This window comes from Elgaria multicarinata, chromosome 1, assembly GCF_023053635.1.
Source record: "Elgaria multicarinata webbii isolate HBS135686 ecotype San Diego chromosome 1, rElgMul1.1.pri, whole genome shotgun sequence".
NCBI classification, from domain to species: domain Eukaryota; kingdom Metazoa; phylum Chordata; class Lepidosauria; order Squamata; family Anguidae; genus Elgaria; species Elgaria multicarinata.
In genome coordinates, this window is record NC_086171.1 from 81,030,246 (window position 1) to 81,058,116 (window position 27,871).

The following is a 27,871-nucleotide window of genomic DNA, read 5'->3' on the forward strand; positions in this document are numbered from 1 at the left end:
TGTGAAATGCAGTAAATCAAGTTCCTGTGTATGTGTAGAAACTTACTAATTTAAACACTGTTTTATATTTATTGTACTATGGGGGAAGTAAATTATCCTTTTTTTAAATAATCAAGCTCTATAGAACTTGTAACCCATCAGAACAAATGCAGCCACCCCAGGGAAGTGCTGTAGCTCAGTGGTAGAGCACATGCTTTGCATGCAAACTTTCTGGGTTCAGTTGACGGCATCTCCAGATAGGCCTGGGAAAGAACCCTGTCTGAAACCTTGGAGAGCCATTGCCAGTGTCTACAGTACTGGTTCAATAAGATGAACCAATGGTCTGACTCTGTAAGGCAGCTTCCTGCGCACCAGGGATTCAATTAATGTCTTGTCTGAGTTGTCTGCCTGGGCCTGTGTTTGGCTTGGCAAGTCAAAAGTTCTGCTCTAATTGTTAATTGGCCTGTGTGTTTTTTCTTTTCCATGTACTTTGAAATTTCATTTTTATATATATGTCATCATTGTCCTTCCCCTTCCTGGCAATGTGAAAACTAATCAAGGTTGAAGAAGCTCTGAAAGCCCATGGCATTGGTAAGTGTTGAAATCTAGCTCCATATGAATGTAAATCTTTACTACACAGGGCAATAATTCTATATATGGATGTTTTAAATAATAGATACTTAAGTTATGCTTTATAATGTTAGCAGTGTATTCTGGAGTTGCCTCGAAGTGCAGAATGAATGATGCCCTGGATGCCAACATACTCTAGTTCTTATAGAATGAAAATACTGACAGGTGATTTGGAATTCACTTGAAGTGAATAGAGAGAGCATTCTCACCTCCCTAGAATAACTATAGAAATCCAACAAATAGAGCTGCTGCTGTTCCTAATGGACGAGCCTCGTGTGACGCAGAGCGGTAAAGCAGCAGTTTCTGCAGCTGAAACTCTCCCTACGGCCTGAGTTCGATCCCAGCGGAAGCTGGTTTCAGGCAGCCGGCTCGGGTCGACTCAGCCTTCCATCCTCCCGATGGAAATGAGTACCCAGTTAGCTGGGGGAAAGGTAATAAGGACCGGGGAAGGCAATGGCAAACCTCCCCACTATAAGGCCTGCCAAGAAAATGTCAGTGAAAGCTGGCGTCCCTCCAACAGTCAGTAATGACTCAGTACTTGCACAACAGGTTCCTTTCCCTTTCCCTTCCTAATGGACACCTTTTTGGTTAATCTGAAAGAAGGCCGTAAACTGAAACCGGTGCAGTTGTTTTGTTCATTATTATTATTATTATTATTATTATCATTATTATTATTAAGAGAACAGGCTCAGTAGAGGACTTCAGAGTGGATTACAGTGGTGGTAGTGGGAACTAGTAATTTGAGTAAAGCAGACTTACCCAACCTGGTTGGGGGGTGCCTGGAAGTGTAGGCCAACAGATCTGGAGAGCACCAAAGTGGGCAAGGCTGGAGTAAAAGTTGTACCAAAAGAGACCTGGTCCAGACATAGCATTTTTACCTTATTAAACTTTAGTGGGTGTCGGGCCATCATGCTTTCTCTCCCCCCCCCCCCCACAGTGTGCTGGCTTTGATCCTAATCTCTTTATACCATCGTTTCCCAATTTGTATGAAATGGTATATTAGAAAATGTTAGTTTGCTAACTGGGATCTTAAACCTAGGTTTGAAGTTGGTTTAAGAATGTACTTAGTAAATTGAGCTTAATAGTTCCCTGTTTTGGATGTAACAGGCAACTGGATCATGAGCAAAGCACCAAAGCCAGTGCATGAGGAGTGGGGGATGTTGTGCACAGATCTCATGCTTGTTCCTAGTTAATAAATTATGGTTTATTAAGCCAGGAATGTTGCATCTGAGCCAGCTTTTAAGTAAATGTTAGTTGCCACAATTAAAATCATCTGTAGCACAGAGAGTATCACTCTTGGGAGATGGCTTTGAAATTAACACGATTTTCAAGGTTTATGAGTAACTTACATGATATTGAACATTGTATATCAATCCTGTAGGAGCTTTTGAGTTGCACCTTAATTGGTGCGGATTGGGTCAGTGGTCCGAGGGCTAAGCTACATATTACGTTTACAGCTGTGTGTAACTGTAACCCCAATGACCACATCTTCACTACAAAGCAGTTCTGGCAGAAGGCAATGTTGCAGTGGAGACACAGGAGGAGTGTGCTTTCTCCCATGCTACTCTTTCCAGGCCATCCAAAAACCTACATTTTCCCTTATCAGGATTGTAGATCTAATTTCTGTTGTAGCAGACAAATGAAAACAGATACTATTCTGTGCTTGTGATAGTTTTCTCATTGGAAATGCTAGTGGTAAAGTTGGGAAATGATTAAATGATAGTTGTATGACTGACACTTAGGATGGGCTTTGCCACCATCTCTGTATTTCACATGTGCATTACAAGCCAAGAATAGGATCTCTGATGTGATGGCATGGGAGGCTGCAACCTTGATGAAACTAAGTGGGTCTAGGCATGGTCAGTTTCTGGAAGGGTGACTCCATTTGAACCCCATGTATATTGATTCCTGCATTGAGCCAGGGGCTTGGCCTTGATGGCCTTGTAGGGCCCTTCCAACTCTATGGTTCTATGAAATGTACTATATATTTTGTATGTGTGGTCCTTCTGCAAAATCATACTCTTATTTGGGTGGAATCTAAAGCATGCATGCACACTGGGAGGACAGTTCATTTTATTTAGAGCAGTTATTTTCATATAAATGTACTCAGAATCAAAATATTAGACTTCTAAAGAAATTACTTATTGCCATTGCTGACTGAATTTTGCAGTTAAGCCTCTGAGTGCTTCAGGGGAACCAATCAGACCACCAGAAAGCCTTCCAGATTACAGTAAGTGAACAACTTTACATTACAGTCACTGCTATTTATTTTTTTAAAAAATAGAAGCTTATTATAGAAGTAGTACATTCTGACTTAAGGTCATGACAGTTCTTGTTTTACTAAAGATTATTTACTTTAATATGATGGTGATAGTTTGAGTAATGTTATTTAACACTGCGTTCTTGGCCTCATTTGTCTGATCCATATGCAGCCTGGCTGGATGTATGTTTACTGTGTTCAGTGGATGCATATTTCCAAATATAGCCCATTGAATGCAGTGGCACTACTTGTGAGTGAACAACTGTCATCATCTTTCCCTCATTCAGTTTCACATTTCCCCATATTTAAGTATTAAGATGATAAACAGAAAGGTGACTTTAGCAAGTGGGCAAGGAGGCTGAGGCAGTTCAACTTTCTGATACTAAATACCTTAGCTTTCCAGGTAAACCCACCTCAGTCAAGAAACTGCTATGAAGGTAGAAAGCATGTGGAGTTGTATGGGCTAACCCAGTGTCACATGAACAACTGTCTGCCTGTTGGACAGTCGTTGTGGGTGTGTGCTTGGTACAATGAGCTCCTGGCTCTCGGAATGTGTTTGTTCCCTTTAGACCAAGGTAGCTGACCTGGAAAAGCTGAGAGAGAAAAGGACATTAGTGGACAAGTACCAGGGTGGCAAGGAATGAGAGTCTCAAGGAAGATCACCATTCAGAGGAAGAGGCAAATGATCCCTTAGAAGAGAGCCCATTTCTTCAGGGATGAACAAATGCCTTCTCACACCAAGAACATGCCCACAGTTGGGCTAGTGATTGTGGGTGATTCAATCATTAGAGACAGCAACCACTAGGTTTATGACAGGCGTGTAGACCACATGGGGAATTGCCTGCCAGATGAGAAGGTTGCGAATTTCACACATTGTCTAGATAGCATGGTAGATAGTACTGGGGAGAAGTCAGTGGTCATGGTACATGTTGGCACCATTGAAATGGGGAAAATGTACTTGTGAGCTCCTAGGAGCCAAATTGAGCTTCCGTGGCTGTCTTTTTCTGCGATGTATGGAATATGGCCGTTTGTAATGCATAATATGCTTGTTTTACAGTTCAAACTGAGCCTGAAAGAGATTTAGGAAAAACTTTGGAAGAGCAACTTAATTCATGTAAATATACTGAACCTGCTATTGGTAAGTTCTTTTAAGTGTGTAGATTTGCTGAGTGAATTCTGTAAGGTGTTTGAATTTAAGATTAGAGATCAGGCTGTTAACCTGTTATGTTTACTTGGATGTAAATTTCAACAGCCCTTACCCAGAAATAAGTTTGCATAGAGTATCAGCCTTAATGTTTACCTACTTGTGTTGATTCCAAAACTAAATATAGGTTGGAGGTTGCCTTAGTAATTGAAATGAAGTTTTGGGCAAATGTGGTGGTAAAAGTATGAGGGTTGAGTGGGAGTGTGACTATTGGGAATGCATCAGTGTTTTGGGAGACTATCTTAAGCCACCTATGAGGCCTAGTTTTCACCATGGCAGTAAACTTTTGTCTGAGCTGTACAACTTCAGGCAGCAGGTAAGCACTTACAGGAGTGAATGCTCCTCTGTACTGAAAACTGGCATTGAAGTGGGTAGTGGCGATGGTGTGTTATGCTAGAACTCTTCTCCCTGACATCTATCTATAGATGTATTTCTATAGAAATACATTAGAAATACTTTAAAGTATTTCTAAACCTCTTTTCAACTTTATGGAAACCAGGGTGATGTACAATGAGTATAACCGTAATGAATGGAGGAAGAGGCATTCATGTGAGCCCCTGTCTGGAGCCTGAAGAGTTGGCACAGACTTACTTCAGAAGACACCTTAAACTATGGCTTTAACCATTGTGAATAAAGCAAAAAGGCTTATTCATCGTTGTTAAAGCCATGGTTTAAGGTGTCTTCTGAATATGGCCTGACTTTCTGGCTTAACCATCATGGTTAAGATGTCTTCTGAATGGGCCCAAAGTCACAGTGAGAACTAGGTCAGATCCCTTTTGCCAACGAACACAAGGAGATTCTAGAAGTCTTAAGTATCCTTAACGAACAGTTTGCCTTGATTCTTTAAATTAAAAATAGTGCGTAAAAATTGAGCAATACATCATAAGTCTATGTTACCTTGGTAAATGAAGTTCTTTCAAATTATTTCTGCTTTAAAATGTAGGTCTCCAATATGTAACTGAATACAAGTCAAAAGAGAACCTAATTTATGAGTGTAATCTGTGTGGCTGTCAATCGGGGCTAACTAACATGTTCATGCATGTTTTGGGTGTTAAACACAGACTGGCATATCTGGTAAGTAGTGTTTGTGTTCTCTCTCTCTCTCTCTTTTAAAACAGCAAAATGTGGAGCATTAGGATAGTATCCAATGGTGTCTTTCTGCCAGTGAAAGAGAACTGCTGGTGGACCAGATTTCCCTCCCCCTGTGCCCCCTCCAAATCAGCTTTGGAGGGTTGGGGGACATGCGTTGGGCTGCATCAAAGAAGAAAGAACAGGGAAATCCCACCCTGTCATTTACACAAGCGCAACATTGGTAGCACTAGTAGACCAACACCAATGGATGCTACTCCTAATTTAGTTGTCTTACTTTTAACTACAATATTGATGCTTCTCTTGACATATTTTTGGTTTGCAAGAGGTAATATAGATCATACTGTAATTGATAGAACAAAAACACTATTTCTCCATTCAAATAAACACTGATTATCCATTATAAGTAGCAATAACATGTAAGCTAAAACCTAATTATATATATAACTAACCTTACGTAAGACTATTTTTAGAATTCATTTGCAGTAATTATGGTGAAAGAAGTAGAGAATATACATTTTGCTAAGGCTAAAAGGTCATGCATGTTTCTTGATACTGCAGTTTACACAGAGGAATAATTGCTACACAAAACATGAGGGTAGGCATGGAATTATATGCGTAACATAACAAAAACAAGTGAAAAATCTCATTCCTGCAGTCCTTATGGCTGCTTTATTTTCAAAAATTGCAGGCTCTTTGTGGGGTTATAAGAAGGTAAATATTTAAGGGAGACTTTATACAGCTGCAACACTCTGAAATTTGCAGTCTTTCATATTGCCATTCTTTACATGCATACAGACACCTCTGGAAAAACAATAATTCTAGGAACAGAAGCCCTTTGCCTTGAAAGAAGAGTTAAGGGTTGTAGAAATTCCCACATTTATTTATTTTATTAAAGTATTTATAGACTACCATTTGGCCATCAGTCCCTCAAAAGGATGTACAAAACATTAAATCCATTTAAAATACAACAAAAATTAAAGAACTTCCAGAAAAATAAAATCTGTCAGCCCTTAAAAACTATCAAACAGTGAGCAGAACAGAAATATACTACCAGCTGTTAACAAAGAGTTAATCTAACTTCCCTTGGGGTGGAGTTCCATAATTTCAGTGCCATGGTCCTACCAGTTGAACCACTTTTTAAAAAATATTATAGGCACTGGCTTGCCTGGAGGTACACCCCTTTCTCTGGAAATCCTAAAGCTCTGATCCCAAATGTGTGAAAATAGTTTGTGGTTCAACATTTGTGTAGAAAAGGCACCCTTGCACATGAGCAAGGCATCCTCATCTGTATTATTATGTTTCAGTTTCATAAGTGACTAATTTTAGAGATATAATTCCATTTTTCTACCAGAAGTGTTTTCAAGGTGACTTAAAACAATAGAGACTGTTTTATGGAATGCAAATATAACAGATATATACATAAAATAAACAAACAATAATATTTAAATTTAAGCCCTGTTTGCATGGGTTTGGTAGCAGTTGTTTTCTTGTTCGTTAGCACTTCTAGAAGGCTGAGCTAGCAGCCAGTGCTAACATGCTTAAACTACAATCTGCCCTTTACTTGTGACAGTGTTGCTATAATCTACAGCAGGGATGCAGGACCCCAGGTCCCAATCTGGCCCTCCAGGGTTCCCCAAAAGGCCACGCCCCCTTTCCCTTAACTGCTGATAATTTGATGGTTTCCTGGCTTTTGTGCAGTTCCGCCCCCCCCCCCCAATTCTAAAAGGCTGAGGTGCCTCTCTGAAGGCTTAGTTAGTGGCAGCAAGCTGGCGTTGTGGTGTTACCCCACAATTGGTTATCTTGTATATGTCTAGATTAGTATGTCTGGTAAGTCTGGAATGTTAGGACTGAGTGGGTGTGGTTTATGATGTAATAAGTGGGGGGAAGGAGTATATATAGGGTGACCATATGAAAAGGAGGACAGGGCTCCTGTACCTTTAACAGTCCTATTGAAAAAGGAATTTCAGCAGGTGTCATTTGTATATATGGGGAACCTGGTGAAATTTCCTCTTCATCACAACAGTTAAAGCTGCAGGTGCCCTGCCCTCTTTTAAATCTGGTCACTGTAGTATAGCTCCTGCAGCTTTAGCTGTGGTGATGAAGAGGGAATTTCACCAGGTTCCCCATATATACAAATGACACCTGCTGGAATTCCCTTTTCTATGCAACTGTTAAAGATACAGGAGCCCTGTCCTCCTTTTCATAGGGTCACCCTAGTATATAAGGAGAGTGTTGGGAGTTTGTGAGGTGTGTGAGTTTGAGTGCGTGTGAGGAGAGTTGTTTACTTGTAGAGTAAGAAGAGTTTGGATTCTAGGGATTTAGGATCGGTGTGAAGAGAGTGAGGTGGTTGGTGTATGGAGAGTTTAGATTAGGCAGGATTGAAAGTATTCTATTTTTATTTAAAGCTTTTAAATAAACTTCTTCTTATTTTGTTAGCTACCAAATACCACGTGTCAGCTTGGCATTATTTACCTGCCTTACAGTTATTAAATGCCCACACCAGATTATACACACAGTATATTTAGAGCAGATCCTGAATTAAACCTGTTTCCCTCATAGCTAGGGGAAAGGTTTTAATTAACCCTCCCTCAGGTTTTCAAGCAGTGGCGCTTGGCCTGAGAAGGGTTTATGTGACGGGCCTAGTGAAAGGGCTGGTGACGTCGCAGGCGTGTTTGATTTTTAGTCCTGCATCTTTTGCATTTGGCCCTGCCCATCACTAGAACGCAGCCCCCAAGAGCGTCTCCGAAATGGAATTCAGCCCTTGGGCTGAAAGAGGTTCTATACCGCTGGTCTATAAGGAGGACTGCCCTACCATTAGGAAGAGTGTGGCACCACCTCAGGCAGGCGATTTGTGGTGTCACGAGAGGACAGCAAATAATATTTTTAAAACAGTGCTTGTGGAGTTTCCTGCCTCAGATGCCAAAATAGGGTGGGCGGCTTTGGGTAGCCTGCAGTTTGACTTGTGATGATGAGAGAGGGGAGCACTATTTCCCATTCCGCTTCAGGCATCAAACATTCTTGAGCGAGCACTGTGCTCTTCAAAGTGATTCCAGAAGTTTGTGTTGTAACTTTTCCTTTCATACTGATAAGGGCAAAACATGTCAATTTTAGGATATGTAGAATTTTCATAGTTTAGTTTTGTGAAGTTGTCCGCGCAGCTTCCAGCACTTGCCCATCTGACCCACTTTCAGACGCTGCTGGTTACAAATTATCTGCATTACAGAAGTGCCCACACCTCTCTATTGATTTGATGACTTATAAACCTCCAAACTATAGAAGTATAGAACAGATTTTCTATGAAGAAACAAAAGGGAACCCAAGTAGCATAGTTGTTATTTAATTATTTAATTTATTTAAAGTATTTCTGTATTGCTTTTCTGCTCACTAGGGTCCTCAAAGCAATGTACAATAAAACCACAATCACGAAAACAGAACATTCTTCAAAAACAAAAGCCAAATGCAATTTCAAAACCCAAAGCTCTGGCCCAAAAAAATAAATACAGTTTTTCAGTCTCTAAAGTTCAGTAAGGGTGAAGTTTTAAAATGCTTTCAGCCTCCAGAATTACAACTTTGAGATGTTTCTTTTAAGGCAAAGAAAAAAAAATGTTTGAAAACAAAGACCCTATAAACAGCCATTTTTCATACAGTTTTGCAAAAATCTGTCAGCTTGTAAACCTCACCAAGAAGGCTCTTCATACAAAATGTTAAATATTACTATGTCATATGCAGGCGCCTGTCCTCTCATTCTTTTCTAAAGCTTTGTGTACATGGATGGCGCTATATAAATAATGTCTTATCTTTAACAGCTGTTATTACATGTCATTGTGGTTGAAAAATAAACCCTCTATCCAAATTGCACATTTTAACCATGTTTAGACGACACACTAAGCCACAGTTAAGCATTTTGAGCTAAACATTATGGCTTAGCATATCATGTGAACCATGACTTAGCATGTTGTATGAACAGGCCTTTTGCACACTGGCTTTGCTTGCTAAAGGTCTCTGGTTTGAAACCAGGAAGAAATAGCCAAAGGTGTTCTTTTTTTTTTATTATTAAATTTTTATTCATTTTCAACACTATATAAACATAGATAAACATTACCAAAATATAACTGAAACAAAACACAATAAGAAAAAAAAAACATCAAATATCTGCTGCATACATATTGAATGATTGTTGAGTACAAATATCAAAAACTATTACATATACCTTATCATACTACAACATCTTCGTTCTTAACATAAAAGTGCACCCCCCACCTCGGGATCATTCTTGAGTCCAAAATCTAATCGTTTCTTCTGCTGGTGGTTTCCCACTTCCCTTAGTAAACACAAACACTAGGAACTGTTTCCAAATTCCTTCGAACTCATTTATTTTAGTTACGCCTTTTCTCCACTTAATATTACATGTCAGTTTATCATTAATGGCTATGTCCCATACTTCTTTGTACCATTCCTCAATAGAATATTCCCCTTGGACCTTCCAGTTCCTAGCTACCATCAGTCGTGCTGCAACCAACAAATTCGATATCAGCTCTATAGTTCCTTTTCCACACTTTATATCTTCAAATAGTGACAGCAATGCTATTTTTGGTGTTTGTTCTATTTTCATTCCCACTATTTCTTCAATTTCTGAGAACACCATCTTCCATAATCTTTGTACATATTTGCATTGCCACCACATATGTAAATACGTTCCTTTTTCCCCACAACCTCTCCAACAATTTGCTGAATGTTGATCACTTATCTTATTCAATCTAACCGGGGTTAGGTACCACCTCCATAGGATTTTAAAATAATTCTCCTTTATTCTTACTGATAAACTTCTCAACACTCTTTGTTTCCATAGTCCCTCCCAGCTCTGTCGCCCTATTTGTATCTTCAAATCTGATTCCCAAACCATTTTCTCTGTATTCTCTCTAAACTCCTTCTCTAACAATATTTTATATATTTCACTCATTAATCCTTTTGAAACTATACTCCCTCCTTTCCCTTCCTCCTTACTTACTACTAATTCTTCAAACCTCGTCATCTTTCTGCACATTCTATTATCTTTAATCCACTTTTTATTCCATTGCTCTAATTGACCATATTCTAGCCAAGATAGCTTCTTCTCCTTTAACAAATTTTCCATATCCTCTCTTGTTTTAATATCTCTTACCCAATCCTTTAATCTTATTTTATTTTTCTCTTTTAATATTTTACATAATCTACCCTTTAGATCCTCTGGGAAATTCTTTAACATTATTATCGGTGCTAAGGGAGAGTTGCTCGGAAGCAGCTTCCCTTTAAATTTACTCCAAATTTCCCATTGAGTCCTCAGGAGTGGATTATCTATACTTCCAACCCACTTTCTTCCTCCGTCTTTAAAAAAAACATTCTCCAAATTCATCTCTACCTTATTTATGGTTTTTTCTTCCATCCAATATAAATCTCCTACTCCCATAATTGCTTCTACAACATGTCTTAATCTATTTGCTACGTAGTATAATTTTATGTTTGGGAGACCCATTCCCCCCTTTTTTTGGCTTAGGTACCAATTATTTTTATTCACTCTTGCTCTCTTTTCTCCATTACAATATTTATTAATAATATTTTGCCAACTTTTTATCTCGGTTTCTGATATTTTTATAGGTAACATTCTAAATACAAAATTAATTTTAGCTAATATCTTCATTTTTATTAAGGCTATTCTTCCGAACCAAGATAAATTTAATCTTTTATATTTCTCCAATTTCTCTAATACCTCTTTCTTTAACCTCGTTAAATTTTCCTTTTCAAGATTCTCTAAATTTTTTGTAATTTTAATTCCCAAATATTTAATCTCATTCTTAACTTTCAATTCCATTCCCTTAAATTCCCAATCCTTTTCTTCCTTCTTGGTATAGTTAAACAACATCATCTCTGATTTAGACCAATTTATTTTTAACCCTGTAATTTCCTCAAATTCCCTCAACTGATATTTAATTCTTTCTAATTTTCTTAATGGATTCTTAATGGTCAATAAAGTGTCATCCGCAAACATGTTTAACTTTATTTCCCTTACCTCTCCAATTCCTTCTAACTCTTCATCCTCCCTTAGTGCCTTCGCCAAAACTTCCATAACCATTACAAACAGGACTGGCGAGAGCGGACATCCTTGTCTTGTTCCTCTGGCTAGTCGTATCTTTTCAGTAAGTCCGTCATTTACCACCACTACCGCCGTATTTTGGGAATATAGCTGTTCTATTACATTTTTAAATTTATTTCCAAATCCCAATTTATCTATAATACTCTTTAGTGCCTGCCAGCTCACACAATCAAAAGCTTTAAAAATATCTAATGCCATAATACCTGCCTTAATATTTGCTTTTTTTATTACATTTATTACATTTAAAACTCTACCCACTAAATTATGCATATGCCTTCCTACCACAAACCCACATTGATCTGCTCCTATATATTCTGCCAAAAATTTATTTAGCCGTTTGGCCATAATAGATGTAAAAATTTTAGCATCCTGATTTATTAAAGAAATAGGTCTATAAGAATCGGGATTAGTCAAATCTTTATCTGGTTTTGGGATCAGAATTATCACTGAATGTTCCCATGATTCAGGTATCTTCTCTCCTGATAATATCCTATTATAAAGTTCCATTAATTTTGGAACTAAACAGTCTTTGAAGACCTTATAATATTCTGGACCCAAACCATCTGCTCCCGGTGATTTACCAACTTTTAACTTATCAATAACCTCTTCAACTTCTCTTTGAGTTATTACTGACTCCATTAACTCCTTGTATTCTAATTTTATTCCCTTCTTTATAAACCTTCCAATATACTCCTCCACCTTTTCTTGTTGAATTTCTTTACCCTTATACAATTCCTGATAGAATTCCTGAAAAATTTTTATTTTAGCTTTCATTGCATGACAATAATTCCCTCGGCTATCTTTCAACGTTTCTATCCCATTCCTCCCTTTTTCTTTTTGTGTGAGCTTGGCAAGCAACCTCGAGTTCTTATCACTGTTTTCAAAATATTCCCTTTTCATATACATTAAATTCTTTTGAATCTCTTCTATATTTAAATTTTCTAATTGTTTCTTCTTAGCTTGTATTTCCACTAATTTATATTTATCTTTAACTCGCCAATATCTTTCCTCCAAGTTTTTAATTTCTATCTCTAACTTTTCCTGTTCTGCACGTTGTTGTCTTTTTAAACTACATGTTTCTCTAATACAGATTCCTCTTGCTACAGCCTTCATGGTGTCCCAAATGACTGACCCAGCTGTTCCTCCTTTTTCATTAATTTCCCATGACTCCGACAGTTCCTTCCGAATTTTATCTACTATTTTATTATATTTCAATATCTTTGTATTCAGCTTCCATCTATATGCCTCTTTATAATCTTTCTTAACTGTAAATTCTAGACTTAACAAGGCATGATCAGTTACTTTTATTACCCCCATTTCCATTTTACAAATCCTCGTTGCAAAATCTTTTGAAACAAATATATAATCTATCCTGGAGTATGTATGATGAACTGGGGAAAAGTATGAAAATCCAGGCCTATTCCCGTTAAGTAAACGCCACGAATCTAAATAATCATTTTCTTTTACTAATTTATTCAATATAGTCATATTGTTCCTCTTTTCAGCATTAGTGGGATTTGACCTGTCCCGTTTATTATCCATAACCATATTAAAATCCCCAGCTAATATAACATACCCCTCCTTAAATTCTTCTATTTCTTTAAACAACTTTATAAAAAACTCTCTATGCCTCTCATTTGGGGCATAAACATTAATCAAAGTATAGACCTTTCCCTCAATTTTACCTTTTAACATAAGATATCTGCCCTTATCATCCTTTTTTACTTCTTCTAATATAAACCCACTTTTTTTTGAAATCAAAGTGGCCACTCCATTTTTTTTCGATGTCCCTAATGACTTTTCATAATAGGCTAACCACTTTAATTTTATCATATTCGAATTCTCGGAGCCTTGGTGTGTCTCTTGGACCATTATAATATCTGATCCCTCTTTATTAAGCATTTGTTCTATTCTCTTCCTTTTCACGACTGCCCCCAAACCTTTAACATTGAGTGTTGATACCTTTATCTTTTTATCCATAATCACCCTTTTGAAATCTCTTCCGATCCCTTGTGCTCAGCAGTTCAAACTTGCTTACATAAAAAAACAAACTCCATACATAAAACCCCCACCCTCCTACCCCAATCCCTCCTCTCCTACCTTCCCCCCCTCCCCACCCCCCCACTCTAATCCCCCCCCATATCCCCGTGAGTCTAGTACTCCAGCCATCTACTTTAAAGGGGGGGGGGAGGCAGTGCTGCGCCTGGCCGGCAGGTTTCTATATTAGCATTTCTATTTGCAATTATCTCCAAACATAATTAACAATTCTCTTACTCTCCAGATGTCCTAGCCTCATTCCCTCCCCCACCCACTCCAGCCCCATATGCTTCCCCATCCAGACCCAGCCTCTTCAGCAATTCTTTACCTTGATCCAATGAGGTTACTCTGTGTTCCCTCCTCCCATATGTAAATCTTAAGAAAACCGGGTAACCCCATGCGTATGGAATTTTGTTCTGCATTAACATTCCAGTTATTGGTTTAATACTCCGTCTCCAATTTAATGTATGTTGAGAAAGATCATTATAAATTTGCACTGCTTTGCCTTTATATTGTAACTGGGTCAAAGATCTCAATTCTTTCATGATTTGCTCTTTTTTATAATAGTTACCAAATTTCACCAAAATATCTCTAGTCCCTTTGTAGTTTTGCCCCCCCACGCGGTGGACTCGGTCCAGATCCGATCCATCTATTGGTATGTCAGGCATCAGCTCTTTGAACCAGTTCAGAATGATTTCTCTAAGATCTTCTCCTTGTATCTGCTTCAGCTGCTTTATTCGAATTGAAGATCTACGAGATTGGTCTTCCAAGGCGATCAGACGTAATTCCCATTCCTTAAATTGAATATTTGTTGATTTTTCAAAGGCCTCTTGCTTCTTCTGGTCCAATTCCGCTTTTGCCTCTATCTCTTTGATCTTATCCGAGTTTTCTGCGGTCTTATCCGAAAGAACACACATTTGTTGTCTAAATTCATTCATTTGCAGATCCATTTTTTTAAAAATGATGATATTATTCTCTACAATAACTGCCTTAATTTCTGCTAGGGAGGGAAAGTTGCTGTCCATTGCTTTTCCCCCTTCAGCCATATTCTTTTCTTTATTTGGTACTGTATCCAAAGAGACTGGGTCTATAACTTCGTCTTCCTGGTCTGTTCCAGGGGCTGTATCTTCCAGGTGGGAGAGGTGGGTTAAATTATGATTTGAAGGTTTCTTTTTTTTGTATATTCAACTTTTCCCACTTCTTAATCTTTTTTTTAATGTTGGACATAGGACCCTTCTGAGTAGGGCATAAATCTTAGAGCCCCCACTTCCTTAGCAACTTTTACTGGCTTCTCTTCTATGTGCCAAACACACCACCTTCTTCCCGAGGGGGAGGAAATATATTCAGTTCACAACAGCATTCACTAGAGGGGATCAGATCCAATCATTCACAGTTTCTCAAAATCCCACATCTCCCTCACAGAATGCTGTTTCTTCCCCTTCACCCCCCCCTTCTCGGCACACCGCAAACAGCTTCCACTTTCCACTTTACAAAGATTACAGCAAACAACTTCAAAGCCAGTATTTCAATCTTTCCAACTTAAGATAAAGGATGAGAAGTGAGGATCGCTGTAAATCAGATCAACGTCTAACAAGCATAAGTTCTTTCTTTTCAAACTGCGACATCAATCATGTTACTTTCGGTTTCGCCTCTGCAGTTTATAAAGACATTCCGTCAAGCTCACCTCATCCCATCGGCTCTTCTCAACACTTTCCAGCTCCGATAGCTTTTATAATCATTTCCTGTCGTTTGCTCAAAGATTTATGCCCATTAGAAAATAGATAATTGCTTTTTCCGGCAACGCCGCTCAGAGCCTCAGAAGAAACCTGCCACCGCCATGGCTGCCAAGCTCCGCCCCCCAGCCAAAGGTGTTCTAGGAAGTGCCATAGCTCAGTGATAGAGCGCATGCTTTGCTTGCAGAAGGTCCTGGGTCCAGACTCCATTTAAAAGGATCTCAACCAGCATGGCTGGGAAAGGTCTCTGCTTGGGGTCCTGCAGTGTTGTGGTTGGTCAGAGTAGATAATACTGGGCTAGATGGACCAATAGCCCAACAATATAAAGCAGCTTCATGTGTTCACTTTGGATGCAAGACTCTATTGCCTACTTCTCATGTATTGATAAGCCAGGCTTCCCATGAAGGAGTAAGCAAGCTAGTATGCACTGCTCAATCACTCTTGCCTGGCTCCTCCTGCCAGCAGGAGTGGCTAAGCGAAACATAGATTTGCCATCTGGTTTGTTAATGTGAAGCCTGGCTTGTTCCTCACCTAACAAGCCAAAGTCATAAGCTTGGGTTTGTTCTTTGCTTATAACTCTAGCTTATTAGGAAAGCAACGAACCAGAGTTCACATTTTTTATCACACTCAACAAACCATGGATTGTTTAGCCACTCCCATTGGCAGGAGGAGCCAAGCAGGAATAATTGAGCAGCAATTGTTATATGTGTATGAAGTTCACTCTACCTTTACAGTCAAATACTGGGACATAGGAAACAACCTTATACAGACTACACTAGCTGACAGTAACTCTCCAGGCTTTCAGATGTGTATTTCCCAGTCCTACCTGGAAATGCCAGGGAGTGAACTTGGATCTTCGACATGTAAAGCATGTACTCTTCCACTGATCTAGAGTGTCCTTCCCAGCTGCACAGTGAATGTATATACAAGAAATGGTGACATTCACCCTAGCTAAAGGCCTGGTTAACTTGATACATGTGGAAGGGATGGACAATATTAACTTTCTCTTGTTTTAGCTAGCTATTGCCAGATTTAGCAGATGATGGTGATGATGAACATGGTATTTTTTGTTTCTAGAAAAGACATTACCCTGAAATGGCTGATGTTAAAGGTCGAGGTTCAAATTTGAATAAAAAGCTTAAAGAGATTGCTAAAAAAGTTGAACAGGATGAAGGAAGAAAAAAAATAATGGTAAGAAAATGCAAAGCTTTTTTCATAATTTGGTATTTTTTAAAAATGTGTCAAAATCGTTTATTGTGTGGCCATTATTCAGAGGGTTTTCTTGAAGTAAAGATGGGACTCTTTTCTGGGGAGAGATTTAAAGTGGCCACGAGGCCCATGTATACTTTCCCTACTTCCTTCTCCATGGAGAAGAGATGCTCCGTGAACTGCATGAATTTCAATACTGAGCCTAGAGGACAGACATGTCCACGTTCAATTCAATGCATGGTATCCTGCTTCACATAGTACCTTCATCCTATAGAGAATAGAATTGGAGATCCATCACTGCTGCTGGTTTTTACTTTGGTTTTATATTGTCATTTTAAACTTTTAAAAGTTTGATGCTGTGTTTTGTCCCATCGTTGTATTTTATGATTTGACTGTTGTGAACCACTGGGAGAATGAGTGGTATAGAGAGCAGCATTGGGCGGTATAGAAACGTAACAAAATAAAATTAAATGGATAAAAGTTAAATTAAATGGATAACTCCAAAATTGTACATCTCCCAATTCATTGAAAATTTGATCTCTTTTAATAGCGCCTTTGGCCTTGTATATTAGCCCCTCATATTACTAGCTCCTGGTTAGAAGGCATTGTGCAGCTATTCCGTCTTTTTTTTTCCTTAACAGATTTTTTGCAGTAAGAAAAAATATAGAATGAGCAGTGCGAAAACACAGGACGGTTAGAAGGGAAGACATCTGGAACACACACACACACACAATTATGTGAATGAGGCGGGATGATGGCATAATGAAAGCTTCATTTGGATGCACCCTTAGTTGAATGTGTAAGAGGGAGCACTAAATCCTTCTCTCAAAATAGTAGAGTCATCCAAAGAAGTTGTATGGGGGGAGATTCAGGACAAAAGGAAGTACTACTTCACACAGAACATAGTCAAACCATGGGATTCGCTAACTGATGGCCACCAACATGAGTGGCTTTTAAAAGGAGATTAGACAAAATCATGGAGGACAAGCTGATCAATGGCTACTAGTCATGATGGCTGTATAACACCTTCAATATCAGAGCAGTATGCCTTTGAATAGCAGTTGCAAGGGAACGTAAGAGGGGCCCCCTGTTGCATTCATGTCTTCCTTATAGGCTTCCCTAAGGCATCTGGTTTGGCCTCTTTGGGAAAATAATGCTAGACTAGATTTGGCTTTGGTCTGATTCAGCATGGCTCTTATGTTCTTATTCTTTGTACCCAGTATGAAAATATAGTGGGAAGCGGAGGGTGACATCCTCTGCCAACAGCCTGCTTGATTTCTATACTGGGCAGGGAAGAGCAAAGCATCCTCCTCCATGCCCAACATGGAAACACGGTGGGCTACTACAGGAATGGTAGTGCAACACCTGAGACATTAGGTTCCAAACCCTGTGATAGCAGGAACCCTATTTTGTCTTCGCTGTTGGAGTTACTATCACTAGAGTTGATCATGAATCTTTCAATGTGTCATCAAGGGCTAATAGACATGTATGTGTACCCAGATTGTCCTGCACCTATGTAAAGCATAGTTTTGCATCATCTAACCTTTGGGAATATGGTGAGAGTGTCATACAATCATTGTAGAGTTGGAAGGGGCCTACAAGGCATCGAGTCCAACCCCCTGCTCAATGCAGAAATCCACCTTAAAGCATACCTGACAGTTGGTTGTCCAGCTGCCTCTTGAATGCCTCTAGTGTGGGAGAGCCTGTGGCCCTTTAGATGCGTTGGCCTACAACTTCCATCATTCCTCACCATCACTTATGCTGGTAGGGTTGATGAGAATTGTAGGCCAAAACATCTGGAGTAGGTTGCTCATCCATGTTACAATGATTGCAGGACATAAAAATATATCTTGTATCAAACATTCATTGACTAAAAGCTCCCTTTTCTCTAGGTTACGATGGATTTCCCTGGTCCGAAAGGTAAGTTGGCACAGTGTATGATTTCACTTTACAGTTAGGCATGCATACACCACACATAAAAATAATGTGGTATTAGAGTAGAATTCCCTATTTTCTTCCCTTGCCCGTTTAGACATTTTTTTGGAAAGCAGTGCTGTTGGTATCAGTAGCACTTAGTTCCCAACATATGTGCTTGATTTAAGGTCATGGTTTGAGGGTCCTGTTTTCATTTACAAAATGAGGGCTTTCATTTAGCCTTCATCATCCTAGAGAAAACATTTGCAAAGTTTGCTAGAGGTTCATAAACTGGATAGTATTCAGTGTGTTACGGTTTAATTCACAAAGTTTTCGAAGGAATATTACACCAAACACTCTTCAGTGGAAGTAATTAACATCCTAAGAAAACAAAGCTTTTTGGCAATTTAAAGACTAACTAATTTGTTCTGGCATAACCTGTCACAGACACTGTCCACTTAACCAGATGCACTGTTCATTTCATCAAGTGGACAGTGCCCACGAAAGCATATGCCAGAATAACTGTGTAAGTCTCTAAGGTGCCCAAAGACTCTTTGTTGTTTTTGCAACAGACTAACGCTGCTACTCCTCTGGAAATTGTAACATCCTAAGAGTTCGAGGTGCATTTTAATTGAAATATAAAATGGTATGGTAGGTATAACATAGTACTACAATTTCAATTCGCTATTGAACAGAAGTACTTTCTTTAGAGGTGTTTCACAGAAAAGAAATTTTGAATGTAAGCAAATAAATAAATAAATATTCTCCAGCTTATCCTTTCACATCTTTTTCTTAATTTTACAGATGACAGATATGCAGTTCAGGTCACAGATTCTCTTGTCACTTGGTTTTCTGAAGGTGAGCTGTTAGACTGAAAAAAGTCCCTACATTCAAAACCATTAGATTTAGTTGACCTGAATACACATACACACGTGTGTGTGAGATGTGTGTGTGTGTGTATATGTATGTAAATTTTAGGAATCACATTTGATCAGTTCATAATGTCATCTACATGAATGAAGGAATGTTCTTTCATGTAAGCCAGAAGACATAAAGTTTCATGTTCCAAAATGTTCTACAGACATGTCTGGTCCTCTTTGTGCATACCCTTCCAATGCTGCATCTGGCTACTCTCCATTTCCTCTGAATGATGATAGGCAACAGAATTGTGATAGGCAACGATAACCGCAGGAGCAAAAGACAATTAACTTGCAGATCAACAGCAGACAAAAAGTTGGATCCAAATTTAGTCCTACTAGTGTAACCATTGAAATCAATTGTACTTAAATTAGTCATGACTTACCTGCTCTACTCTAGGCATGACTTAAGTTTGGATTCAACCCAGAGGGACCAGGCTACAAATTCTATGTTAGTTGACAACAAATGTAGAGGAGGGATCAGTGTTTAATTAGCAGCTGGTAGTTGGATGGACAGCAACTAGCAGTGGATACCTTGTTTTGTCAATGGCATGAATGTTGTTGGCTGCCAGAAGGAGTTTCTTTTCAACTTTAACTTCGACGAATACTCTTAAGTGTGGTCTGAGGAATGAACTGCAGGCTGGTACATTTGCAGTTTACTTTTATACATTTTGATCGTACATTCTAATTTAAACTAGATAGAGCTTTCTAAAAATGGTGTTCTGTAGTTCTTTAGAATACTAATATTTATTGTGACATACATTTGTATGGGCTATATCCTGAGATTAATGAAACCGTGTGGGAGAACTACTGCTTTCAAGGAGATTAAAAGACGGACAGTTGCATTCAGAAAGTAGATATAATATATGTACGTTCCTATGATTACTCTCAGTACCTTAAGCATAAACTTTGACAGAGTTGGGTGGAGTACTATGGCCAGATCTTTGTCCCAAGTGAAACAGCCTTGCATTAAACAAAGTGAGATAAAAATACAACAGAGAACAGGTCTCCTTTGAACTTTTGTCTTAATCTCTGAACACTTTCAGGAACATGAAGTACTTTTTAATTTTGCCTACAAATTGGGACTTGGAAAATATAAATTCCTTTCAAATAATTCTGTGTCTTCTCTTGCCTCAACTTCTCTTCTCTTCACTGTAGTCCAGACTTTCCTAAAGTTACTGGGATCATTGATCTAGTGTTGTTCCCCACTTTTCCTTGGGAGGCTCATAAGAATGAGTCATTAGCACTGAATGTGATGGACCAGGCCTGTAATCGGGCTGCTGTGTGAGTGTCCCTTCACCTATTGCAGGTGCAAGCAACTTCAGAGGGGCTGGTGGTCAATTTCACACTCCCAGAACTCACCATCAGCTGCACCCCTGCATTGAAATGGTCACTGTCAAAATTCAGTAGTGGTAAAAAAAGGCATATTTTTACTTTAAAGTGAGATGTAAAGGGAATATGCACCTTGTTTTAATGCATAATTGCACTTCTGGAAAACCCTTGTGAGCACGAATTTGCATTTTTAAAAAAGGATTACTCTCCCCATGCACCGTGTTTAAAGTGAAAATGTGGCTTTTTTGTTGTTGCCACTGCACCGGTAAATTTTTTTTGCATGCAGACTATATGTTGCCTGTCTCTGACCTACTGGATCTAAATCTAGTTATATTACAGTCCAAGTTGTTTACTTGGACATCTCTGCTACAAACAAGTCTTCAGACTTTGATCTCTCCAGTCTGAAGATAGTATTTTTGGAACAGCTCAAATTTCACAGGTAGCTTAGAAGGTTCATGGACTTGCCATCAGTGTCTTGGATAATACTTCCTACTTCTAATTGCTTTCTGTTGACTTTTTGTATTTTAATATAAGAAATGCCAAGAAAATGCCAACTTTTTGAAGAGTTATTAAATAAGCTTAATTTATTTTTAGATGATGTAGGTATAGAAGAAAAGAAAAAAGAAGACGCTAAAAAGGATAATGCTGAAGGTGCCAAGAAAGCTGAAGAAACCAGGAAGGATGCGAATGCTCAGTAGGTTTTTAGACAGATGTTTGAAAATATCCTTTAAAAATTTCCCAAAGAAGACTATCTAAATGGGAGTTCATAATATATGAGACTTCAATTACTAGTGTATGTGGTGGGGGCATACACATGATTTCTTGTGCCTGTAGCTTTCACAGCATCAGTGGAGTTCTTTAAATGACGCATGGAGGATTGATAGGAAACAATTTAGCTCTGTCCTGACACCCCCAGACTCAGTTTTTGTGTGTATGCCATTTAGTTCAAAAGACAGAACACAAGTCAATCCCAAATCAAAACAATATAGACAGCTGTGTCAGATGTTTTTCCTCTTGTTGCTTTGAGAGTACTTTAAGCCAGTTTAGTAGTCTCTGCTCCTTTATAACGGTTAGATGAATTATTGCATGAGATGTCAGACATTCCATCTGTGGTTCAGGCATTCTGAAGGATATCCTTCACTGTTTATTTTGCTGCCATATTAACACTGAGGTCAAAATTAAATTATTCAATTCCATCCTGATTTTGATATTTGGTCAGGTCAGCAAAAAGTCATATATTTATTGCTTTCTAATTCGATTGGTCTATTATAGAGAATGCAGCCTCACTTACATTAATATCAAGACAAAAGTGTATGGATGCATGCAGAAGATGAAGGATATTGTGACTATTACATTTGTTTTGCATATTTTATATGATTTGTGTACTGGCCTATAATTTGTTATTGTTGAGAATTCATTCCATTGTGACCTTTAGTTAACACCAATAAAGATTTCAACAGTTGGAAGAGGAACTAGTGCATCTTATCACTGAGTTGTCTAGATAAAAAATTTCAGAAAAAAATACTCTGCCTCTATGGATTTGGGCTTTAGGTAAAGCAATCATATTCCAACTCTATGGCTGCATTCGGAAAGCACAATAGTCAATGGTGGGTTAATAGTCAACACTACAATTGATTATTGAGGAGGTACTGCCCCCACAACATTCTTCTAATCAACTGTGGTGTGGATTAAGGCCCGTGTTAAGTTGACTATTAGTCAATTGACACATCTCCTGCCCTCTTCCCCCGCCCCCAGTCTTCCCGCTGGTATCCCATCAACCATTGTGAGTTCTGCCAGCTGGATTAGAGCAGCAGCTGCTGCTTTGGTCACTCTTGCCAGGGGACTCTGTAGTCTCTGAAAATAACTGTGCGACAAAATAGTCAACATTGCCCAACATGGCACAATAACCAACGGTTGTTCAAATAATCAACTATCCACAATGTTGGTTATTTGCGTTGGTTATTTCAGCTGAATAACCAGTCATGGTGTGAAAAAGTCCTGACAACACAATATCTAACCATTGATTATTTAACCCATCGTTGGTTATCATGTTGTCTGAACCCAGTCTATCTCTTCCTTAGTCTTCTGCATTTCCTATACAACAGGGAGGCAGAATCTCTGGCTGTGGGTCTCATCTGGCCCATGGAGGCTCTGCATCTGACCTGCAGAGGCTTCCCCTACCCCTTGGCACTGCAACCCTACCCCCTCCATATGCACCAACTTTGCCAGGGGTTGAGGAGGTGGAAAGAATTGCCATTGAAAACAGAGTGGAGGGAACAGTGGGGATTCTCCTGCACTGCAGCTTTCCTGGCTGTGGGCTTTCCTGGTCAGGGTAATCTCATACAGAGCAAAGCCAAACAGGCTGAGCTCCCCTTTGCTTCTCTGATGGAGGAGCAGTAGGGACCCAGCTAGCTCTGCCTTGCCTGCTCAGCCTCCTTGGATGAATTGGTTGAAATTTGTAGGATTCATAACTTCTACAGTCGCTGTTTTCTCATGAGACAGTTGGATGTTGGCTCATAGATATTATTTCCTTTCTATTTCATAAGGTGTGATGATGGCAGCAGACTTAAAAACAATGAGCAACAGAATCAGGTAATTATTGAACTTATTCAAAGGTTTCAGCAATTAATGGGCTGCTTTACTTGTTCGTTCTTTAAAATGGTGTGTGACCTGGGACGTTCTCTTGTGTATTCCATTACATCAAATAAAATAAAATAGCGTGAAGAGTTATAATAATAAAGCCTTTTCTCTGATTTAAGTGGTCCTCAAAATACTCTGCAGATTGAAAAATAATCTTCTTTCATAGTGTACACCATAGATTTCAAAAGAGATCTATTTATGTTTTATAGAACACAGAGCAACTAGAAAATGCATTGTTAAGTGACTCAGATTCAGAAGAATTCACTAACAATGAAGAGCTACTAAAATACTTGGTAGGTATTAAATTATGCTATGAATCAAGATCAAATGTAATGTTCTGTATAAATAAAGTATATCTCCTTGATGTGTTTGGTAGGTATTAAATTATGCTGTGAATCAAGATCAAATGTAATGTTCTGTATAAAGTATATCTCCTTGAAGTGCTGTGCTAGTACACCAAGGTAAACAACAGGGATGACTTTCTTTTGGTGCAGACAAATAAACTAGCACAGATTTGTATGGCTAGTGTGCCTCTGGCTTCTGAAGAGAAAAATATTTAAGTTGGCATATTTTACATTCAAGCCAGTTTGGTCTTGATAATTTTAATGGTACAAAACTAAACCATTTTACTTAGGCTCTTTCTAAAGTTTGAGCTTGAGATTTTTTAAAAAAGAAGTTTGGCTCACAACAAGAAATATGCCACTGAATGTGTAGGACTCTAAAAAGTTGAATTTTTCTCAAGTCTTTTGCAAAAACAATTTTGGGTGTATTTCATCTCTCTTCAGAAAACCTTTGAAATAGTGGATGAAGAAGATGCTTCCTTTATACTGAAAGTTACCCAGAAACTTACGAATTCGTTGGTGTCATATCGTCAGAAGGTTTCAGAAAGAAATGTAATTCTTTTATTGTTTGTACTGCTTGTGCTGGAATTAACCTCCAAATATTGTCATTACAGCACTGAACTATTTGCATGCAAGGTGGGAGAAAATGTAACTTGCAAATCCCCCTTTCGACAGGGTTCTTCTGTTTTGCAGTATGGCCTAATCCAGTATTACTGGTCAGAGCTTTGAATTGTTAGAAGTGTAGTGGTTAGGATTGGGGAAACCTGGGTTCAAATCCCCATGCAGCCAAGAAACATCCCTCAGTCTAGCCTACCTCATAGAGTTCTTATGAGGATATAAAGTGGGGGGAAACTAATATACTCCACTGTGAGCTCCTTGGAGGAATGATGGAATATTTTTGCCTTTATGTTCTTTTTGCCCTGCATTTTTGCTAGACGGGCAATTTCGCCTGTCTAGCTGTGGTGCTTTGAGTGGGAAGGAAGGAGGGTGAGGCTAGCATAGCAAGCTGCAAAGGGCAGCTTCCCCAGTGTCTGCCCCGCCTCTGGGACCACCCCCTTTTCCCTGTCTCTGTGCTCATGTTTCCATGTGCAGAGAAGTAGCCAGCATGATTCTCTCTGTGCCGACTCTGAGCGGGAGGGACGGGGCGAATAATCCTATAGCTCCCCAAATGCTGTCTAGGGGCTGTAGGTTTGCTCTCCTACTGTATTTTATGGATTTACTTAAATAACTTACATATCATGTGCAATTGTTTTTAGAACTCTTCTGAGCTGAATCCAAATGAAAGAGTTGATCAATCCAAGCAGTCAATGATGACCTTTGTGAAAATTGATGAATATAACACGGGTAAGAGAGATTGCAGTGGAGAGATAAGAACAGTTGAGGAAATGAGCAGATGGTGACTTGGGCTGTGAAGGAGGGTCCAATGCTTAGAAATGTTGTGGCAGAGAACATTGCTATCATTGACAGAAACTAGACACATTTATCAAGTGGTAAATGCAGAGGACTGGTGAGGGGAAAGGTTTGAGGGGATAGGCTGTCCTTTGAAGGAGCAGGGACATTTTGCGCTCCTTCCATCTTGAAGCAGGATTTCAGGAAGGAGACAAAGTAAAAGCATTGTATCAGGAGGATGTGCAGCTCACACCTTTTCCCATCACCTGCAAATGCCTGCCTTGAGAGCAGCAGTTCTGATGTGAGAACTTTGGGATGATGTTATAACTACATATAGATATTGGCAAGACAAGGCGAGCCACTCTTTCCTTGCTTTTAGAATAGTAGCTTTGATGTACAAAACTCAAATAATTAATCACTAGTTAAAAATATAGGTACTTGAACCTGAATGAGATACAGATATAACACCACTTTTGTAAGGATTTTTGAGGTCAAAACACGGACAGTACTAGTGACCCAACACCAACAAAGAGGAACAGAAGGAGGAGCGCTGTTTTTGTACAAGTAGAATATTTCAAGCAGTCATTAAGGGTAGACTTTCCTCCCACCCCTTGACCACAATTGGTCTAGACCAGCCTTCCCCCATGGCTGGCTGGGGGTTGCTAGGAGGTAGTCCTACACATCTGGAAGACACCAGCTTAGGGGAAGTTTGGTCTAAATTCTCAACACAACTATGTGATCTTTAAAGAGATCTTGTATAATGGGATAACATTGTACTATATTTGGTGGCTAAAGACATTTGACATCCTAATGTATCTGCTTTGGATTGGTAAATCATTTCTAAGGGAACATGGGCTGTTTGCTTGTGTCCCCCCGCCCCTTACATGGAAAGAAAGCACTTCTGTTAATATGGGGCATGAGAAATGAACCTTTTCAAGTATCCTTCTCCAATTATTTTTTATCAAGTTGTCTTTCTCCCTCTGGTTTTTCAGAAAAACACCCTCCCGTTAAACATTCCTGTGAAGATAAGGTAACAAAGATGAATATCAATCCACCATTTAAGCGAAAAGCATCACAGCTGAACGCAAATGACAATGCTAAAAATAAAAAACTTGGGACTTTTGTGTCCACGTTTCAAGAAGTACCTAGTGAAGATGTCTTTTCAGATGTGGAAATACAAGATACCCCCTCTTCTGAGGAGTGCTTACCAAATCCTCCATCAGACAAAAGCTCTTCTTCTCAAAATCAGCCAGATGCACCCAGTACCAGTCTCCCTGGCCCATCGATTTCTGAAAATGATGTCATTTCAAGGTTTTTCAGCAGTATAAGAAATATGAGCATTGATGACATTGCTGCCACTTTACACAAGATATCTGCCTCAAACCCATCATTCCATGGTAATCTGATTTTCTGCACTAATTGTATTTTGTGTGAGGTTTTTTCCCTCCCCACCTTTGTAGGAATAAGCCATAAGATTTAGTATACAGCCAGTTCTTGCATTTTGCTAAATAGGCCAAGGCAATTCCTAGATAATTGGAATGCCTGATCCATTAATCCTAGTTAATGGATCAGGCATTTGCTGTTGGATTGTATACTCCTCTCCTTCCCGGTGTACTCCTCTGAAGTCCCCACACTAACTTTAAATATAATTAAGAGTTATGTTGGTTCACCATTTAATCATAGTTTCTTTTAACCAGTTTTCTGAAATTGATTTCAAACTCAGTTATTTCCTTGAAGTTAATGGTAGTACCAACAGTGCCAGTGGACGATAGATAGGGGAATTGGCATGTGAGGGCACACACTAACCCTTGGCCCATTCCTTAACCATGGCTATAGCTGTCCAAGCCCTTAGTTACCATCAGTGGTTTTGTAAATTGGCACAACCATGAGCTGCTGCCTATGGAACAGCCTCTATAGGTCACCTGGCCCGTGCCTTTGCACAAGTTCCATTACTTTCCTCCCAACTGCCAAAATTCAGTATAGCATTGAAATTGCATACAAATCATTTGAAACAAATTATTAGATCCCAATTTAGTCATGCTTAGAGTAGATCTACGGAAATCAGTGGTAAGTCCTGAGTACCCCTTGTTCCCAGTGGGTCTACTCTAAGTATGACTACATCTGGATCCAACCCAGTATTTTTAATTTAGTGTTTGAACAGAAAATAACTTCTCTCCTCTTTTCTCTTTAATCAAGGATTGGATGTTCAAAATGTGATAAAGATCCTAACTGAGAGTGGGACCCTTAAAGAAGATGACCAGCGCAAGTTGAAGAAATAGCAATATGTGTTATTGTTTTTGGTTTATACTGGCTGCAATTTGTACTCAAAATTGTTGACAACACTTCAAATTCAAAGTATTTTTCTTTTCTCCTCTGAATAGCAATTTCTATTCCTCTTTAAAGATAGGAAAAAATGTTTACTTTGTTTTTCTAAACAATGTATATAGTGATTAACTCCGATTTACTATTATAATGTGACCTGTAAAGCAGTTATCAGTTTCTTGTTGCATTTTCATTTTCATGTTTGTGTTTTGTTTTTAAAAAAATGGGTTTACTTTTCTGTTGTGGGCATTTAATTTTTGTTAGAAGTCCCAAAGATGGGATACAAATGTTTTAATAAATTAACCTCTGCTTTTCATAACATAACTTAGTCAATATCCTGTACTTATCTAGCAGGTCCATACCAACTTAGTACCAAAGTATAAAGAACATTAAGGGTGTAATCCTATGTATGTTTAGATTTTAAAAAAAGGTTCTAGAGTACCCAGGATTCCCCAGGCTGGGGAATGTTGGCAGTTGTGTCTAAACATGCATAGGCTAATGCCCTAAGAATACAAACCTTCACATGTCTACTCAGAGCTACGTCTCATCAAGTTCAGATGTAATTACTCCCAGGTACATGTGTATAGGATTTCAACTTAACTGAACATTCAAAGCAAGAAATGCAACACATCTGTTATTGCAGGTATGGGGAACCTCTGACTCTTGGGCCCCCACAAGGGTTCCATATCCAGCCTGCCAGCTTCTTCCCCAAGCCCCACTCCCTCTCTCCAGGCAAAGAGAA

The 27,871-nt window shown here is 38.9% G+C and overlaps 1 protein-coding gene across 1 annotated transcript in view; it reads left to right on the plus strand.

The window, feature by feature from the left end:
- LOC134397808 (uncharacterized) overlaps positions 1–27,871 on the plus strand; it is a 36,729-nt gene extending 8,858 nt beyond the window's left edge. Inside the window, exons 4-17 of the mRNA XM_063124814.1 lie at positions 540–570; positions 2,780–2,839; positions 3,927–4,007; positions 5,017–5,147; positions 16,143–16,256; positions 18,167–18,194; positions 18,993–19,046; positions 21,032–21,131; positions 22,984–23,029; positions 23,287–23,370; positions 23,863–23,970; positions 24,675–24,762; positions 25,800–26,204; positions 27,004–27,871. Coding sequence (XP_062980884.1) covers positions 540–570; positions 2,780–2,839; positions 3,927–4,007; positions 5,017–5,147; positions 16,143–16,256; positions 18,167–18,194; positions 18,993–19,046; positions 21,032–21,131; positions 22,984–23,029; positions 23,287–23,370; positions 23,863–23,970; positions 24,675–24,762; positions 25,800–26,204; positions 27,004–27,086 — 1,413 coding nt within the window. The 3' untranslated portion in view covers positions 27,087–27,871. The remainder of the gene's footprint in view (positions 1–539; positions 571–2,779; positions 2,840–3,926; positions 4,008–5,016; positions 5,148–16,142; positions 16,257–18,166; positions 18,195–18,992; positions 19,047–21,031; positions 21,132–22,983; positions 23,030–23,286; positions 23,371–23,862; positions 23,971–24,674; positions 24,763–25,799; positions 26,205–27,003) is intronic.